Source organism: Meleagris gallopavo, chromosome 1, assembly GCF_000146605.3.
Source record: "Meleagris gallopavo isolate NT-WF06-2002-E0010 breed Aviagen turkey brand Nicholas breeding stock chromosome 1, Turkey_5.1, whole genome shotgun sequence".
Lineage (NCBI taxonomy): Eukaryota > Metazoa > Chordata > Aves > Galliformes > Phasianidae > Meleagris > Meleagris gallopavo.
In genome coordinates, this window is record NC_015011.2 from 162,990,874 (window position 1) to 163,007,207 (window position 16,334).

The 16,334-nt window shown below is 35.8% G+C and overlaps 1 protein-coding gene across 2 annotated transcripts in view; it reads right to left on the bottom strand.

Annotated features, from left to right (window-relative positions):
* The window catches only part of ZC3H13 (zinc finger CCCH-type containing 13), a 39,365-nt gene extending 24,106 nt beyond the window's left edge, over positions 1-15,259 (bottom strand). Inside the window, exons 1-4 of one of the 2 annotated variants that reach the window (XM_010728824.3) lie at positions 15,014-15,259; positions 14,469-14,578; positions 9,013-9,124; positions 2,071-2,179 (exon numbers count right to left, since the gene is read on the bottom strand). In XM_010728824.3, the coding sequence (XP_010727126.1) occupies positions 2,071-2,179; positions 9,013-9,124; positions 14,469-14,578; positions 15,014-15,130 (448 nt within the window). In that variant the 5' untranslated portion in view covers positions 15,131-15,259. The remainder of the gene's footprint in view (positions 1-2,070; positions 2,180-9,012; positions 9,125-14,468; positions 14,579-15,013) is intronic. The other variant, XM_003203330.4, reaches the window with a different exon arrangement.
* Between the last annotated feature and the right edge of the window lie 1,075 nt (positions 15,260-16,334).

Consider the following 16,334-nt stretch of genomic DNA (forward strand, 5'->3'; position numbering starts at 1 on the left):
ATTTCTTTCATGTATCTTGAAGGCATGAGAAGACTTACAGAAAACTGTACACAGCCCTTCCATCAATTCATTTCTATAACACTCAGTGTTAAAAGATAGTAATTCTACTTTATCCAACAGACACTACACCTATGATTAACATCATTTTTAAAAATTCAAAATTCTCAAGCTGTAAACCTCAATGTGTATGAATTAAGATATTCATATTACATACATATACGTACATAGAAATATAAGTTTTTATGTTGCACTTTTTTACTTGGGTTCTATTTCTATATATGTCATACAACAGTGCTTTTTAAATCACTCTGAAAACTCCAGTTTAGAAAGGAGTGAAAATAATATTATGGGTAGTTTTGTTAAAGAGGGAAGACTTCACTGAGCACAACATTTCTTTTGGACTCCATAGGAGTTATAAAGGTAATAACAGAACAAACTATCATTAAGACCTCTTAGAACTACATTTAAGGAAAGCCTCTATAATCTTATTCTTTTAATCATCTGACAACTTCTGTCAATACACATCTTCACATATTCTACTCCAACAGTGTCTTGAAAACAATAATTGCAACACCTAGAGCCCAAACAATAGAAAGGCCACCTACTTAATGAAATTTACGCAGGAGCACCATCCCAAATATAACTCATAGTGTACTTCACTGCTAATAGATTCATTGTATCTGAATTTGAGAAATTTCCAGGGTTTTTTACTTTTTTCAGAAGCACAAATGACCACTTGGACTATTAAACGTTTATTTTCCACAGTTACTAAACCTTGATTTTCCACATTACAATACAGTACTAGATAACTGACCATTAATCAAATAACAATTACATTTATATGGTTAACTAAAATAATTTTCAAGGTATCAGAAAAGGTAAACCTCATCATCTGAAGATTTCTAATTTGAGATAGACATGGATCCACGTAAATTTTAGGCATCTTCATTTAAATGACAATCATGCATCTCCTCCCTTGTTGAATAACATCTTCCTCTTCCCTCCCAAATGTTTAATTCAATGTATTTTGTTTAGAAAGGCTCTGTGACTGTCTGCATTTTGTTTCTAGCATATAGAGCTTCCAGCTAAACATAAACATTAAGCAAAAGTGCTAAGCATCCAGAACCATTTGTGTATTTTGGAAAGGTTTGGGGTTGACACAACGTAGACATGTATCTAATACAACTACTGATATCTAGTATCCTTCTCTATAGAAGAGCTACACATTCTCCAGAAAAAGGACTGTTTCTTTGCTTGAGATCACAACCTTTTGGTAGAAAGAATCCTCAAAGGTGAATCAGAATCCCTCCAGCCCCTCTCTATTGTCTTGCAATATTGTAACTACCACTGAAACACCAATGCTTGGAAAATCACATGAACAACACACTCTATTAGACACTGCTATCATTTCAGTATCTTAAGACACTGCCATCATTTCAGTATCTAACAGAAGGGAAATGGAAAATAGAGAAGTGAGAAAGCAATATAGATTTTCCCTAGACTGTCTGCTTAGTAAATAGATGAATATTATCAACACCAAATACAAGAAAATCACCTTCAACCACAGTCCCTATGCTTGTAATGCAGAACTCCTAACACTCTCCAAGCATTTACAAAACATGACTAGTTCATAAAATGCTACCTTTAGCTGTTGTTATTTTAATTGAGCCCTTTATAATGAGATAGTTGACAAACATTATGCAAAAACAAAACATCCCTGGTGACCTCAAAGGAGTCCTGCTTTCTTCTCACTGACCAGTTTCAAGATCACCTTGGATTCTGCTATTAATCTAAAGACAAAAGGCTCTGCACAGAATAGACAGTAGCAAAGTTCCTTGTTGTCTGAGGAGTCAAAACAGCAAGTTTTTTAAAAGAAGTTGGTTTTACTATTACAACACTCCAACTCTGATTGCCCCTTTGCTCTCTTCCAGTAATGAATCTCAGTGGCTACTGCACAGAAGTACTCTGCTTAGAGACTGACTCTTCATAACCATTTCTGCCTTACATACAGCCCTGCAGATCTTGCAATTCTTTGAATGGTAGTGAGACAATTAGTTTAAATTCCCTTACCTTCTCTATTTGCTTCCCAATCTCCATTTTCCTCTTCGCTTTCTGGTGTTCTCTCCTTTGTAATTTTGATATCTTCCTTTTCTCTATGTCTTCCTCGTGAAGACTCTTTCTATAAGGGAAAAACACTGCATTAGAGTAAACAATTTCATTTTTAAAAGAAGCCTGAAGAAGCAGGTACATTTTACATGGTATTTAGGCTGTTCCTTTTTTATAGCACAAAAAGCATTTTCCCCTTTAGCCTGTTGACCATATACCTTTTCAAATAAGCAGAGAATCCACAGCCAAAATATTCTAATGCAATTTCATATAATCAGTATGCAAATAGCAGATTGGGAAAAGAGAGAAAAAGGGATTTGTCAAATAAGAAGGTTTACAGGCAGGGCAAGAATCAAGCATGTGCCAGAAAATCAAGTTTAAAATAGGAATCAAAAGAACAGATCAGGTTCTTAAAACCGTGAATTTAACAGCATTAAGAGTTCTCAGCTGTAAAGAAGAATGTCATATGAAAGGAAGATGACCTTTGGAGAAGCTGAACCACTTAACTTGGGAGGATAAACAACGTGGGGAGGGAAAAGAGAGAGGCTCGCAGAAGGAAGGGAAAAAAAAAACAAAACAACGAAACAAAAGCAACACACTGGAATGAGGTTTTCTTGAAAGCTTTATCTTTGCTCATTGGCCCAGTGTTATAGGACAAGCCTATCGCAGTAGCACTCACTTCACATTTGGCTAAACAGCACGTGGTATATAGGACCATAATGGTCCTATGGATACCTAAGGCTGTCAGAGACTGTTCTTGAAGGAAACAGTTTCAAAAGACAACTGGACCTGTGCAGCTTTCCTCACCCCCCTGAATTCCAGTAGTAAAGCATCACTGCCTCTACTGTATCCACACTGTAAATAATCTATCTGGACTCAAGCCAAGTACAAGACAAATTCTTTTAGCTGTATGCAATAATATAATAATAATAATAAAAAGAATATCCAAGCATAAAAGACTAATTTATTGTACAGGAAACCAGAAAGAGCAATTAATGAATGCCTGCCCCACTCCCCTTTTCTTCTCACCTCCCACAGTGCTTTCTTTTGTCTTTTGGGGATTCTTCAGCGCTGGTACGTTGGATCCCTTATGTGAAGGAAAAGGAGATGCCTGAGAATTTCACTAGCTATTCCCTATTGGGACTTAGCCCATTACTTCATTTAAACCCTTAACACCCACCTTACAGACACAGTGAGGAAATAATACAGTATCACGGAGAGTCACTCCTAAGTCAGTACAATTAAACTATTCCTTTACTTCTTTAACAATGTCAAACTCCAGCCTAATGACATAAACAATGACAGAGTAAGTACTGCGTTTATTTTCCCCAGTAAACTGAAAAATACTTCAATGCACAGTTATCTTCAAACCTTTCATCTTGATGCATTAAGTATGTCATATTCAAAGCCTTAAAGGTTTTGAAAAACTGAGCATTTACTAAATAATACAGAGGAACTTCTCATTAAGGAACTACCTTGTGTCAAGCGTAATTTAAAGCTTTCTAAAGCGAGGAAAAGAGAGATTTTCATCACTTTACGACAGGTTCTCTAAAAGGATGCGCACAGTCCTAACCTACCAGGTCACACTGATTTCCAACATCAACACAACATGGACCAAAGGCATTCCAGTCTAAGTGCAAAAACCATACTAAGCTCCAAAGCAACTTACTTGAAAAATTAACAACAAAAAAAATTGACTCATGAGATTCAAGTTTGCAGCTTTATCAACAAGTCTCTCCTTCAGCAATTCTTTTTTTGCTTAAAGCACTTTTGTTTTTCTAGCTTTCCCTGAAGGCTGAATTTGTTCTACTAAAATGCTTATTTTTGCTATATAATCCAACTAATTCTTACAATCACAATAATAGACATTAATTCTTAAAAACACAGGATTCTATTAATTCAACACTATTCGGTACTAACAAACTGCAGCACGCATGTTAGGATACCCCTCAGAGATACTAACTTTAAAAAACATCTCTAGGCCAATTCACAAAGCAACATGCCAACAAAGAACCTGTAGTTTAATCAGAATGTTTTAAGAATGTTTTAAAAGTCCAAGTTAGCAACCATCCAGAACCGGTATGTATCTCACCTACATCTCCAAACTTTAAAACCCAACCCAACATACTGAAACAGCTTTTATTTTTCCCTTTCACTGGACAGATTGAGTAGTGGCAACAGTGGGACAGTCATACTTCTAAAAAAGAACCGAGAACAAAATCATCTACATAAGGAATTTTATTAATTACTGAATGGAGGGGAAGGGAACAGACAAGTTTTACGTAAGCATGCTATTTCACAAGTCAGCACAACTGTATCTGAGCCCGTCAATATGCTAAGCAACTTGAGTTTATTTGTCAGGAGAAAATATTCTGGTAGCACTGCATCGTGAAAAGAAAATAAATCTGAGCTTAAAAACTGAGTGTATTTTCCCAGGGCACACAGTTGAAGCATTTAAGTTATGACGGTTTAAAACACATTCACATTTTCTCATGGAAAAGTCTTCAATATATTCCTTTTACGGTAGTTGTTTTACTTACAATGAATTTCATTCCCTCATACTATGAGTGACACTAGTTAATAAGTAAATAATTCATTCATATCCTTATATGGCACTCCTGTAGTTTACATCATTTTTTCTCTTTCCTTTACAAAGCAAGAATAAAGTAAATCAATCTCCTAAAGGACAAAAGTATGCCTTTCATTTGAAGTTGAAAGTACTATAATCCACTTCTGACACATCTGCAAACTACTTTTCTGCAGATTCTGAAAAAAAAATTCCATTTACTGGAAGAGAAGCATTAAACCTTTAGCGTATTTAATTAAAAAAGGAAAAAAAATAGGCCTTAAGTTGCGTCAGGGGAGGTTCAGGTTGGATATGTGGAAAAATTTCTTCTCCAAAAGAGTGGTGAGGCAGTGGCACAGGCTGCCCAGGGAGGTGGTGGAGTCACCATCCTTGGAGGTGTTGAAGAAATGTTTACATGCTGTACTGAGAGACAAGGTTTAGTGGGAAATATTGATGGTAGGTGGATGATTGGACCGGATGACCTTGGAGTTCTTTTCCAAACTTGGTGATTCTATCATTCCCTAAGCGTAGACAATAATTTAGAAGACCTTGTCTATGCTGTTTTCAGGTATACGCTCAAAGTTAAACTATTCACATGTGTTAAGTAGATGATTACAATTTAATGTTGAACTTCAGGAAAAATGCTACTCAAGAAAAAAAAGCAAACACATTACAACTGAATGCTATGAGATTTTATTGAATTTAACATCTACTGAAGTTGAAGTTCACACTTCCTAAGACATAATTGGCACTCTACAGCACAAGACTTGAGGTCTACTTGAAGTTCCCACTACAGCCAAAGGACCATGGCCAAGCACTAAAGGACTCACTCAGTCTGCAAAACATGCCTCTAGTCATTAAGTGGTATTTTGCCAATGCTGACAGAGAGAACATTTAAAAGGCTCTTACCATCTACAATTCTTACAAGGCAGAAGCTTCAGTTTCAGCCTTGTCACTATACATATGTACAGCAGCACTACAAATTAGTTCAGAAGCGCCTATTGCTTTAATTCTAGAACAAGCTTTCATGTATAGAACTATATAATCTTTTGGTTAAGTACAATACTGTTTTATTCTATACATAATATCTTCATATTGAAAACTACTACTATGCAACGTACACATACAAGAAAATGAAGCTTCCCCGAAATGAACAGGTATCGATTCCATTTCGGAGATGGAGGACAATGCTGACTTGCATTTCCAGTGTAAGTATTCAAAAGCCAGTGACAAAAAGCATAGATATGAAACACACGATACACATTCTTTACAAAAACCTTTCCTAAATGAAAATTAAGTTCTCCCCACTGTTTCCCAAATGACACAGATCTCCCAGAAGTTGCTTTACGTAACACTTCAAATACTCTAGTGCAACTACCTTCTCGTGATTTAGAGAAAAACTCAACACTCAATATCAGAATTTCCAACTAAATAAGGTAATAACAAAAATCCTTCCTATATCTTTGTACCATATTTGACACACTGCCACGCAGAACTGAAATAATTCTCAACATAAACCTAAGAATCAAGAAAACCCTTGAGATCACTGTGGTTATCCAAGTAATATAGAATATTGCCTCTGAAAATAATAGTACAAGACATGAAGAAATAATAAAGAATATATTTTATAAGCTGCCCATATAGGAATTTTCTTTCTAAATGCATACAGATTTTACTGGTTATCTTATGTCTCCAAACAACATGAAAACTCTTTTCTTAGGGAAGACTTCATGCTAGTTACACTGCCTCAACTTCCTGTGGAACCTATTCAGGTTTTTGAGTGTATCTCCTAGCAGGTAGAACTATAATATATAATGTAAATAGCATTTCCCCTTCAAATTTGCCATTGTTTCTACTAGGACAAAGTATGAATAAGACGCACCTAGTTTACATTCTCTCAATCATACATTATATGCATTCGCAACATCTCCTTTCTTCTATTCTCCAGTCTCCTTCCCACTCCTTGCCCACTTCCAAAAGACCTTTGACTGTATTGTCTCGCATACAGGTGATCATAATGAAACAGTATTTCAAATAAAACTGAACCATTAATTCCTACACACAATATTAATCATTTTCTATTCCATTTTTATATACCTGAGTTCTTGTATCTGCAACTGTGACTGCACTTTGAATAGATGATTTCATTGAGCTGTCCACAATAACTTATTTTCCTACTGGATGATTTCAGTAATTTTCAAAATATTTATTCATGACTTCTTTGTATTAAATACTTCCCTTGCTGTGCACTGCATGGCACTCGCCAATACCACGTTTCATCCACCATTGTACTGTCAAAAATCTTTTCCCCAGTCCCTATGGCATTCCTCAGACTTTATTAATTTCAGTTAGCGTTCCCATATCTTCTGCAAAGTTTGACATTTGGGATGCCCAACATTTTTTTCCACATTCTTAAAGTACTTGCTCTTTAGATGAAGCATCATTGCACCCTCTGTAACTTCATCATTTGAAATTGATTTGAATTTTTCCCCTTAGCTGGTTTTTATATTTGGCAATATTGGATTTGTTATTCTTCGATCTAGTCTTCAGAAGCTTTGTTTCAAAAGAAGCTATTTAAGATTTCACTTATACCAGTTCTTTTAGCCACTATTCTCTGTTCAAGTTTCAATGCTAGTAGATCAGCGAAACACAAATTTTGACTGCAGGAATAATGCTCTTTCTTCTTTATTTAAAAAGAAAAATAAACCACGTAATTATGAAACTTTTTATGGAGCAAGCTACCTTCCATTACTTCCAAGTAAAATTAAGAAGCTTTAGTAAGAGATGAAAATGTCAATGGCTAGATCTCCACCATAACAACGACTCTAATGATGGAGCAAGAATTTTGTAAGCAGTTCAGTCACTTCAGTCTTCTGTTCTTTTGGACATCCTGGTTCTCTGCAATGCAACTCTTGATGACTATCTCTCTGCATTTATTTTCTCCTGAATATTTTCTTTGGATCTCTCTTATTTTCCACCGTTGCCTCTGTGCCATTAATATAAAAATTCAGTGGTTTTCTCAACCTTGTGTTTTATAAGATTGAAGCATATTTCTCTGCAGTGTGCTTAACACCTGTGAACAACTCCTCGGTATTTAACAGATCCACTAATTCTCAAACTCCTTTTGATTCCAGTTCACGTTTATTTGGGGTTTAGTTCATTAAGAGTATTTTATTATTGCATGAATAGAATACTATAAAAAAACAGTTAACTAATCAAAAGCAAGAATTACATCAAAATTAAGAGTTGTACCAAGAGAGAAGTTACAGTAAATTTTTAATAATGGTTGGAAAAAAAAAAAAAAAACACTTTTCCCACCAACCATGTGCTTCATAACTAAACAGTTTATTCAAACTACCAGAAAATAAAAGAAACACATTTAAGTAAAAGAATAAAAAGACTGAAAGTTTACACAAATTAACAGCAACTGAAAACATGATTGGAAGATAAGCCGTTCTGTTAATTTAATTATAGCAGCTGCTGTTGATTTATTTACACCTCACAGAAAAATTCATTGTACACAGCAAGTAGGAACAGACCCAGAGAAAAAAAAAAAGAAAGCTGTTAATACCTGCAGAAGCAAAACTGATTTTTCATAAAGAAAATTTTTTAACCAATATCTATATGAAATTAGTCTTAAAAAACATAATGCAAGAATACACTGATGCTACTGTTATAGAGGCTGCAGGATAATGCTACCAGTTCTGCCCCTGTTTTAACATCAGTGCAGAAATAGGTAACACAATTTTGAAGTAAATTCTGATATTGTAGGGGGATGTTTGCAGAAAGATGCATAGAAAATGAGAGTGATGATGAATTAATTTGTTGCAAAACCCAAAAGTGAGCAGTTGGGATGGCTGATGAATATGTGAGGAGGAAGATGAAATGAACCAGCACAACAGTAACTGCACTGTCTCATCAAAAGCAAATTTGAGATGAACAACTGGAGTAGGGATGCATGAAAACAATGGATATCAATAAATGTCAGGGGGAAAAACAATGGATGATTCAAACAGCATTTAATATGTTTTCTTGGAAATAAAGAATCTGCACTGTTATTAAATACCGGTTTATCAGTATTTATAACATAATTTAGTCTGTGGGATTTATAAAATCGTTGGGAACCAAAAGATGCCAAAAATAGCCAAAAAAAAAAAAAAAACCCTGCAAAGTAATACAACTGTTAAGACACTTCACATTGAATTATGCCGCGTGCTATTGTACAAAATGAGCTATTTGTTAAACATTTCAAACATTACAAGTCACCGCAAACAGGCTTCTAGGACGCACCGCCCAATTGCTACTGAGGGATTCTGGAGCTCTGCAAACTCCATTCTTACCCTAACAGGAGAGGACGATTCCTCTGTGCTTCGTTTCTGTGGCTCAGCCTCAACATCTTGACGTTTGTTCTTCATTCTTTCCCGGAGATCTCCAGTAGGCCTTTCTGGTGACCTGTATAATACAGAAACTTAATATAACCAGTTCTGTGGGATTATTTTAAAAGGGTATTTTAAAATTATATTTGTTATTAGTATATAAAGAGAGATCTAAATCTCTCAATAGAAGCGATAAGGATGAAAACAAATTATTCAGTTCTAATGGGCTTAAGCATTAAAAAAAAACAAACTCTCTTTCAGAACACCAAAACAGATTTAATTGTATGTATATATGGCACTACGTCACGGCTCAGTGACCACTCTACATCAGCTACAGGTGGTCCTAGCTCCAACAAATCTATTTTTTCTGATCGTCATACAAATGTGCTTCACCGTAATTCAGATTGCGTCTTTTCAAATGACTTTAGCCTCCTCCATATTCTAAGCTACGTTGATTTGTATAAATACATAAACGTAATTATTGCAGAAGAAAATTACTGAAGAACAGCAGCTAGTTACGCAGAAGCACAACTCCAAAGACAGATGCAAGTCCATAAGTGTTGATCATCTGACCTATTTGCCATCCACCCAGCACCTTGGTAGGAGTGCTACCAAAGAATAGCTATCACAAGGCCACGTACCAGAGGAATACTCTTGGAGGCCTCCTCTGTTTTCCATCTTGCAATAATATAATTCTTTTACTATTTAGTTTTAAAATATTGGATGAACTCTACCAGTCATACAACTGTGTTTTTTCTGTTAAAGGCATTACTGTGATGAGGGAAGGGAGAGTGGGTACTCTGTACTTTTCAAGCTATCTTTATTATTTTATCACTTTCTACTATAGAAGTTGATTTATTCCCCATTGGTTAAAACAGAACAATTCTTGTGTTTAACAAGTTCTGAGGCAAAGGGGACATAGCAGCTCCTTCAAATGATCTTTCAGTTGAAGAAAATTTCCTCTTTGTACAAGTCTAGCTTGATATTGTGTTTGGCACTTCTGTGATGACTATTAGCTTTAATTACATGTACTTCTGTGAAATGGTTGTATGAAAGTACTGGATGTGTAGCTAAGCATTTACATTAAAGTAATAAAGACCTACAAATGCTATTTTAGCTGATTAGAAGTTATACCTAATATTTGTATTTCAAAAAAATTGCATTTGCTTCTTTTTCCAGCCTGAATTATTTCCCTTTAAAAATGGTTGTTTCTCCCAAATCTCCTCTGTCATGTAATATATAATTGGTAAAGTTTCTCCCTCACCTTATGCATATAAAAATATTTAAATTAGTAAGATTTCATTTGCAACCCGTGCTCATTTGAAACACAGTAATTTGTTTCCACTTCCTCCTTTGCAATGTTATCTGTATTTAATTCTTTAAACAGCATCACAAGGTTAAGTGTCCTAAGATCTAAGAAGAAAAAGACCAGTGACTGTTCTCATCGCTAAATGTATTTAATTCATCATGCAGTTGTAAATAAGATCACTCAGTATTAGAGGAAAGATACAAAACTAGCGTGCTGCTTCTTTCAGCACTAACAAGGATCAAAAAAATACTCAGCATACAAATACAAACAAGCTAGTTTCCCTGAGTGCAAAACTATATCATCTCTAAAACCTCTGATTTCTGTGAAAGTCATAAGTCAAGGTAATTTTTTTTCCTCCCATTTTAGGAACAGAATTTCTTTGGACTACCAAAATTCTCTGAAGCATTCCAAACCATCTTCCAACATTAAAGTGGCAATCCAAAGCTTAAATTTTTAATGGCACTTCAGGTATGGAAGAAAGGATCCAGATTTACAAAACTGAACATTGATTTAAAACGCAAAAGAGATTATAGATAGTATACTAGTAATATTGTTTCTCAAGAACAATAATTCTCAGGAAAATCTGATGGCTGAAGGAGAAAGCAGAACTTGCATTGAATGTAGTTCACATACTCTCTAGATACATATAATACTTTGTTTTATATATAATTGTTGTTTGTTTTTCCTTTTTTATTTGGAGTAGGAAAAAAATGAAGTTATTTCAACCTGAATACCTTTCCCATGTGGAAAGGGGTGGGGAAGAAAGAAGTTAACTTATTAAGAGTATTCAGTCTTGCTTTAAGATTACAAAAGTCATCAGGAAATCACAGGAAAGAAAAATGCTACAGCCTGAGGGTTCTGTTGTTGTGCTCTTCTGCTTTTTGTTTTTTGTCTGCTTGGTTGGTTGGTATCTTTCTTTTTATTATTATATTTTATTTTTTCAGCTTTAGGAGAACACTGGATTGAAGGTAATCAACCAGTTGTTCCGCACACTTCCTTCCACCAAACATCTTAACATAAAACACAAGAGAGACAAAAGTTTAAGACATTTTCAGTCTCATTTTATTAAAGAAGTAGTTACTCAGGAAGTTGTGACTGTTTTCAGATATTCTGGTTTAATACCCAGAAAAACAAGTTGGTCAGCTGGCTAATTTTGCGTTCAGGTGCACCACAAGTTTAATTTTAAGAAATGGCCTCCTCTTGCACATTGTTTTTCTCCCTTACAAAAGGGGGCTTTTTGCTATTCCAACTAATGCACACTGATGAGTTTCAACAGGAAGACACCATTTTATTCTACAGTTTAACATCACAAGTCTGCAGCGCAACTGGTAGAACCATTCACATAAAAGGCTCCACAGTATTACCACTGTACACTGAAAGAAAACTATTAAGTGGGAAAAAAATATCTCTAATGAAATAGCACTCTGTGTGGGGCCCATATTTCAAATGCTGAATTTCATCATTTCAAATGTAAAGCTGGTAAATGATTTGAACATCATTACTTCCCGCAAGTTCAGTTTTCTAGACAGAGCAGCTTGGTTAGGAAACATAAGTTTTGCATATTCTTGTTTGCTTCTGTACTATCTTCCAGTGCCAGGAACAGCCCCCTGGAACAGGCACGTATTACAGCACCACTAGAAGAGAAAATAGTGGGTGTATGCATGCACGTGGGTGTGCATAGGCAGATTAGTACATAACATACATAACTGAACGCTCATTAGACATCCTGCTTTCAGTCTCCTGTACAACAGCATTTGTACTTTTCAAAATCTATGCTTTTTTTTTTTTTAATCTACTACTATTGGAGTTTCAGTTTGTTTTTTAAATCTAGAGTAAGGATTCAGACTGCAGAAGTTCAGGCGGGCAAGAGAAAAACACTACAAAACCACTGATCCTGACAATGCTGTAAGACAAACAGGAAAGCTGCCAAGCAACTAACAAAAAGCCAGTTAGAAGAGAAAGAGGGCAAAATTCCTCATGGGAAGGCTTATTTACATGCACATCTTTCCTTATTGGCTTCTCCTTAACTTTAGATGCCTGAAAGACAGGCAGCTCTATTACTTTATTCTTAAGCTTATCAGGAAAGCTTTATATGCAAAATTATACCGGCTGTTTTTAACAGAAAGATGAAAACTCATTCTGCAAGCAGCAGCATTAATGCTGAAAGTGTATGCAAAGTGTATGCATGCTCCCTTTAAGAGGCTTTTTTTTTTTTACACTTCAGAGACAAGTTTTCCTACTGCCTGGTAATGCTCTGAACTACAGGAGGCATTACGGTCAGATAAAACCATTAACAAGATGAAGACTTTCTTCAGGCAGGTATGAAATAGGAGGAGCAAGACAGGAAGGCAGTACAATGTGCTGCATCCAGCCAAACTGTCTGCAAACCAGACAAAAGACTTCACCAGCAGGGAAGGCTGAATGCTTGCAGTCACACCACCAATATGCCCCAAGTACCCGAACACAGATACTGCTTAAACTGAACTGACGTGGAATCAGCATTAGCTTGACTTGCACAAAGCCAATAGACAGCATTTAAAATATCTGTACAACATTTGTAAAAAATTCTGTCATGTTAAATAGCATAAAAATAACAACAGTTTTATTATGCAAGTGAAACAGCTTTTTCTGTGCCTGGCCAAGAGCTATCAAGAGAAACTTCTGAAGAATGCTTTTCTCGTTTGTTTTGGCGGGAGGGTAAGGGGTTTGCCTCCCTCTTTTTGTTGTTGTTGTTGTTGTTGTAAGGTGTTTCTTTTTTCAAAACATATTTATTAAATGTTGAATGCCAAATGTATCAGGCAAATGAAAAGCAAGATCTACCCTTTGACCTTTTTAATATTCTAATGGGAAAAAAATTTAGTAATAAATCAGCATTATTCTTAAGTGTTAGTGGTGACAGTGAAGCAGAAACAAAGCTTTAGTTATTAAAAGAAACATGACTGCTCTTCAAATGACCAAGCAGAATCACACACTGCGTGTTCCAAATACTTGAAAGCAAGGAGAAAGTGACATACTACATTCAAGTTTATAAACTTTCTCTCTACCAGTAAGTCACACATTTTTCCCCACATTTGGAACGTTCTGTGCAGAACAGAATAAGATCTTTCATACACTGAAAGAAACATTAAGCTTACTGACATATTTTGTATCCCAGCTGCTACCCCCTTCGAAGCAAAGGGGGATCAAATAAGCAAAGTCAAGGCCATCCTGAGAGTGTGGCACAGGAACAGAAAACAGAACCAGAACCTCCTGCCAGCTCCCCTGTTTGACCTTCACCGTGTTGCTTTACATTTTGATGCTTCAGTGCCCCTATCCATAACCTACAGGTGACACTGACATTACTGCAGCATCAGGAAACAGTCATTTATCAAACATGAAGCTTTCATACAAAGGGATACTATGAGAAAACTATGCTATCTTTGCAGTCCTTTGTAATGACAACAGTACTAACATTTAATTTGTTAAGCAAGCATACAATGTTGCATCACACAAAGGACAGTGGGGAAAAAGGTAACTTTAAAATGATAACAACATACAAAAAGAACATAAAACTATATATATATATACACATATATATATAAAGTGGTAATTTTCCTCTCTTGATCTATTTGCCCAATATCTGATAAAGTCACAAAATTCTGTTTTGAAGAGTCGCTGCTGTAGAGAAAGGACAGAGATACTGTACTTGTGAGACAAGGTAGTGAAGGCAGAAGGGTTACAAGTATGAGATTACTGCTGTATGTGGTTACAACACGATGTGTTAGTAAAGGACAGAAAGGCATATCAGAAGCTGCAGTGATGCTACAGTACAAAAAAAAAAAAAGAATGCATTAAGGTACTTGATTCTCCTACTTCAAGTAACCCAAGAAGTTAAGCTGTATTCAGTGGACTCCATTTTGTAAAGCTGCATGCACACAAAAATCTTGGGAAAACCCACTGCACATTGCCAAATCAATTGCTTTGAGCAGCTTCACATACAATTGGTTACTGATAAAACATACCATTAGGCACACCACAGCATTTCATTATTTAAAGACAAAAACAAAAGACATAGTCGTAAAAGCTATTTTCCTACAGCACGTGAAGAATTCAAAGTGAGTTCTTGATTTACCTTCTATAACTGCTGCTATAGCCTTTACCTCGTGGTGAAGGGCCATGTACGAATCTACATGTGTTCCCATAGAGGCAGTTGCCAGTCTTCAGCCAGTTACGGCACTGTGTCTAAGAGACAGACATCACTGGGTGAATTTCACACTCATTTCTGGAAATACCATTGGTGTGAGTGTGGCAGAACAAACAAATGACTCCACATTAACTCCCACTCATCTGTAATTTCTGTCTATCAGTAATATAACTCTAAAAAAAAATAATCAACAGTGAGCATCAGGTTTGGCAGAGCAAAATTTAAGTTGGTGGAATTAGTATTAAAAAGTACAGTACTATTGCTCTTCTCCAGAAGATGGGACAACACACGTAATGTGAAAGTTCTAGTACTAGAATTTTGTACACTCATGCGTTAAGGAGTTCTTTTCACCTTTACTAACATCTGTGACAGCTGAGTATTTGGCACTTGTGAGCTACTCTTTCCCACCATCTAAATCCTGGAAAAGAAGATGCCGGGGCGGGGAAGAAAAGAAGAATGTTTTCACAACTCACCTCTGCAGTACTTCCAGTGCTGGGTCCAAGCCTTTCAAACACACTGGGTCTTCTGGATGTGCTATCGGATATGGTCTTGGTATTTTCCACTGTGACCTTCCTTCTAATTTTTGACATTTTGTACTACTTCAACCAAAAAAGAAAGCAAAACTGTAAAATCCTTCAGTTTGGGGCTATTGACACTGAACTCACATAAACAAAATGTATGATACACGTTGCAAGAGTTGCTGCAGAGGTGATGAAGAAATTAAAAAAAAAAGTCATAAATGAGTGAAATGTCTTTAATTACAAGGAATGCTTCTGTTTCAAACTAGTCAATAGAACAACGGTAATGACAAATTTTTACTTTATTTTATGAACTGCTTTGGATTCTTCAGCTTCCCTCCAGGAAAGATCATACAGCTTTATTCATTTCGGTAGCAAACGATACACTGCACAGATTCTTGGTCATGTACCTTTGTGCAACAGCTCAAGTGACTTCAAGTGAAAAAATCTTTTGACGTTACTTCAGCAGTCTCTGAGAAACAGATTCTGCCCGCTAACAACTCCCATTTTCAGAAATGCATCTAAAAATGAGAGTTCCATTTCTTCTTTTTCCTCTTGTTTTTTTCATTGTTACATATGAGAACCTACTGGAAACCATCCTGAAAGCATCCACACTCTGCATTTATTACTGGTTTGTACCGTACAACTATTTGGGACTGGCTGAGTATTAAAAACAAAACAAAACAAATCAAGCTGCAATACAATTCTTAAGCTTATAAAGTAGTAACTAATTTTCATTAAAAACATTTTGAAGCAAATACAGTGCAAGTTTGACAAATAATAACTCACAACTTATCTTACCTGATAAAGAAAGGAGTTACTGAATACAGAAACAAACCAATATAAAAATAAAGCATGATATTGGGCACTTGAGATGGACTGTACAAAAAGGGCAAAATGGGCTCTAACAACTATTGTCCATTCTTTAAGTGCTACAGATCTGCACCAAAAAAAAAAAAAAACACAAAAAAACAACCACTTTGGGAAAGCCTGATAGCTGCAAAGAAATTTAAATACCACTCAAAAACCCACCTACTGTACAGCAACTTCCATTCTGGAGCTCAGAAGTCAGTACAGAATGATTAGCCAAGCACTAATCTCCTACCTTTCTGCTCTTATCCTTGTGTTATTCACACAGTACACACAGTAGCTAATTTCTAACACCCAAACACAAGCCCCAAATGACAAAAAGCTCATTCACACAACCAGAAGAATAGATATTTAATCTAGCCCCCAGCAGGTTGGATTAGTACAAAACATCACTAGTCCGATCAGC